The sequence below is a fragment of the Cyprinodon variegatus genome, unplaced genomic scaffold, assembly GCF_000732505.1.
Source record: "Cyprinodon variegatus isolate N-32 unplaced genomic scaffold, C_variegatus-1.0 Scaffold105, whole genome shotgun sequence".
In the NCBI taxonomy this organism is placed as follows: Eukaryota; Metazoa; Chordata; class Actinopteri; order Cyprinodontiformes; family Cyprinodontidae; genus Cyprinodon; species Cyprinodon variegatus.
The window spans coordinates 423,141-425,397 of record NW_015150558.1 but is presented as its reverse complement, the minus strand read 5'-3'; the positions used below and the strand labels follow the sequence as shown (position 1 = coordinate 425,397).

The window sequence follows — 2,257 nt, the reverse complement described above, 5'->3', positions numbered from 1 at the left end:
AATTGATCCAAACTCTCCTACAAAGTCCCACATCTTGACTGAATACTGAGGCTGTTTAAATGGCTGTCCAAATTCTTTTTGAACCACTTCCTGAAGCGTTCACCCGGTGTCACGGTAGCGAGGCTTCAGACGTCATCAATTTTGGCTCCTCCCCTAAATGAATCACGCCTCGAAGCCTTGGCTCAGCTCATAACGTCACTAGGTGGGAGACATTATCCAACAGAGATGTTCATTAAAGTGCTTGAGTTGATTAAAAGAAAATGAAGTGGAAGGAAAAAGTGTGGCGCTAAAAACAGCTTAAGGAATGAAAATGAACTTTAGCTGTTAGAGAAATAAAAGCCGATTCTGACATTCATTAAGAAATTCAAACCCTAGAGATGTTAGAAATAATTTGATTTGCTCTCATCTCCTAAATACCACGTCTGCTTCCTCTGTTTAATTTTTGCCGCCTCCTTTCAGACTCCATCCATAAAGTTCAGGCGGTGCAGACGGACAGAACCACGACCGAGTCCGGCGTGAACACGGAGGCGGACTGGGAGAGTCAGACGGCCGCCGTGTTCCAGTACAGCTCCCAGCTGAAGGAGCGCTATGAGCAGCTGCAGAAGGAGCAGCAGGAGGAGAAGGAGGCGCAGGAGAGGCACAGAGCACAGCTGAGGAAGAGGGTGGAGGAAGGCAGGCGGCAGCACCAGGTGATCCAGACGAGCCGCGGGCTTCAGCCAGCCGCTTGGAGGTTTTTCTGGGAGGTTCACTCTGATTCTGTTTCAGGCTCTGATGGAGAAACTGGAATCTCTGAGAGTGAAGCTGCAGCTCAACAACTCCAAGGCAACCAGGAAGAACTTTGAGAGCAAGAAACGGGAGCTGATGTCAGAGAGGAGCCGAGCGGAGGAGGAGAGGAACCGGTGAGGAGCTTCCTGCTCGTGTTTTCATCCATGAAACGAACCTTCCAGCTGGTTCTGCCTTCCCAGAGAAGAAGCTCCAAGTTCTGATTGAAAACAGGAAACGGTCCGATGGATGTCTGAGGTTATAGAGAACCCAGAGAAAACGACCGAAGAGTGACAGGATCCCTCTGGCTCCTTTCACTCCACGTTTCTCTTCAACAAGAGAAGCATCAATCGTTACCATTGACAGTTAAAGTCGTAGGGAAGCAAATTTTAAATGTCATTCTGGCTTAAACATGTATATAAATGCAGTCTTTATCAGACCATATTGTCCCCAAATTATAAAATTTCTATTTGAAAAAAAAAAAATCTCTTTTTTTTCTCCGTTATCTTCTGCAGGCCAGTTAGTTATACGTCAGCCTGAACACCTAAATTCGGCCAATCATATATCAACAGTCATCTATCAATCAAATTTTTTCAGTCATAGCATCTTGATTAATGTGTCGCAGCTAATATACGCAACGGTTGAAATAAGAATCTTCGCAGAGTAGTGGTGACCGATGCAGGCGTATAGTTGGAGAGCAAATTGTTGGCCATTTCTCAGTTCACTAGAACGCGACTACGGACTCGTGTCCTCACCAAATCTGATATTGAGAAGAACACAGGAAAGTCTGGACTCAGAGAACAGGAGCACGCAGAATAAATCTGGGTCACATGAAACAGAAGCGTATTGATGACATCACCACATTCAAAGCTAATCTGGAGCTGCATTTCAGCACCTGTTATTAATAGTCTCTAGATAATAATAGATTATGACTTTTTTCATTTATTGGGGGAATAATAAGGAACACAGTCAGATAAACACAAATAAAATGAACATTTTGCCAAACAAAACAAAAATATCGCCATCATAGCCAGCGGTCCTTCACACACGACTAAGCAGAGAGAGGGATGCTGCAGACGAGCTAACGTTAGCCCCGGGTTCTGCAGACGAGCTAACGTTAGCCCCGGCTGCTGCAGACGAGCTAACTTTAGCCCCGGCTGCTGCAGACGAGCTAACTTTAGCCCCGGCTGCTGCAGACGGGCTAACTTTAGCCCCGGCTGCTGCAGACGGGCTAACGTTAGCCCCGGCTGCTGCAGACGGGCTAATGTTAGTCCTGGCTGTCATTACCTTGGAGTTCTGCTGGTTGCCGCGGTCCTCTCAACTTGGGAATTTTTTTTGGAAATTACGCTCAAAATCGGAATATGGGCTATATAGTGACGCATTAAGTATAATGTTCTCGCTTCAAATGACCAAAAAAGGTACTTTTATTGAACAACAGAACACTGAGGTCTGTGAGCATTGAAAGGAGACAGAGGAGACTCATCCACGACCTCCG

General features: G+C 46.1%; 1 protein-coding gene across 1 annotated transcript in view; it reads left to right on the top strand.

The window, feature by feature from the left end:
* The window catches only part of rnf214 (ring finger protein 214), a 9,839-nt gene that overhangs the window by 2,365 nt on the left and 5,217 nt on the right, over window positions 1–2,257 (top strand). Inside the window, exons 2-3 of the mRNA XM_015374536.1 lie at window positions 460–689; window positions 766–899. Of these exons, the coding sequence (XP_015230022.1) occupies window positions 460–689; window positions 766–899 (364 nt within the window). The remainder of the gene's footprint in view (window positions 1–459; window positions 690–765; window positions 900–2,257) is intronic.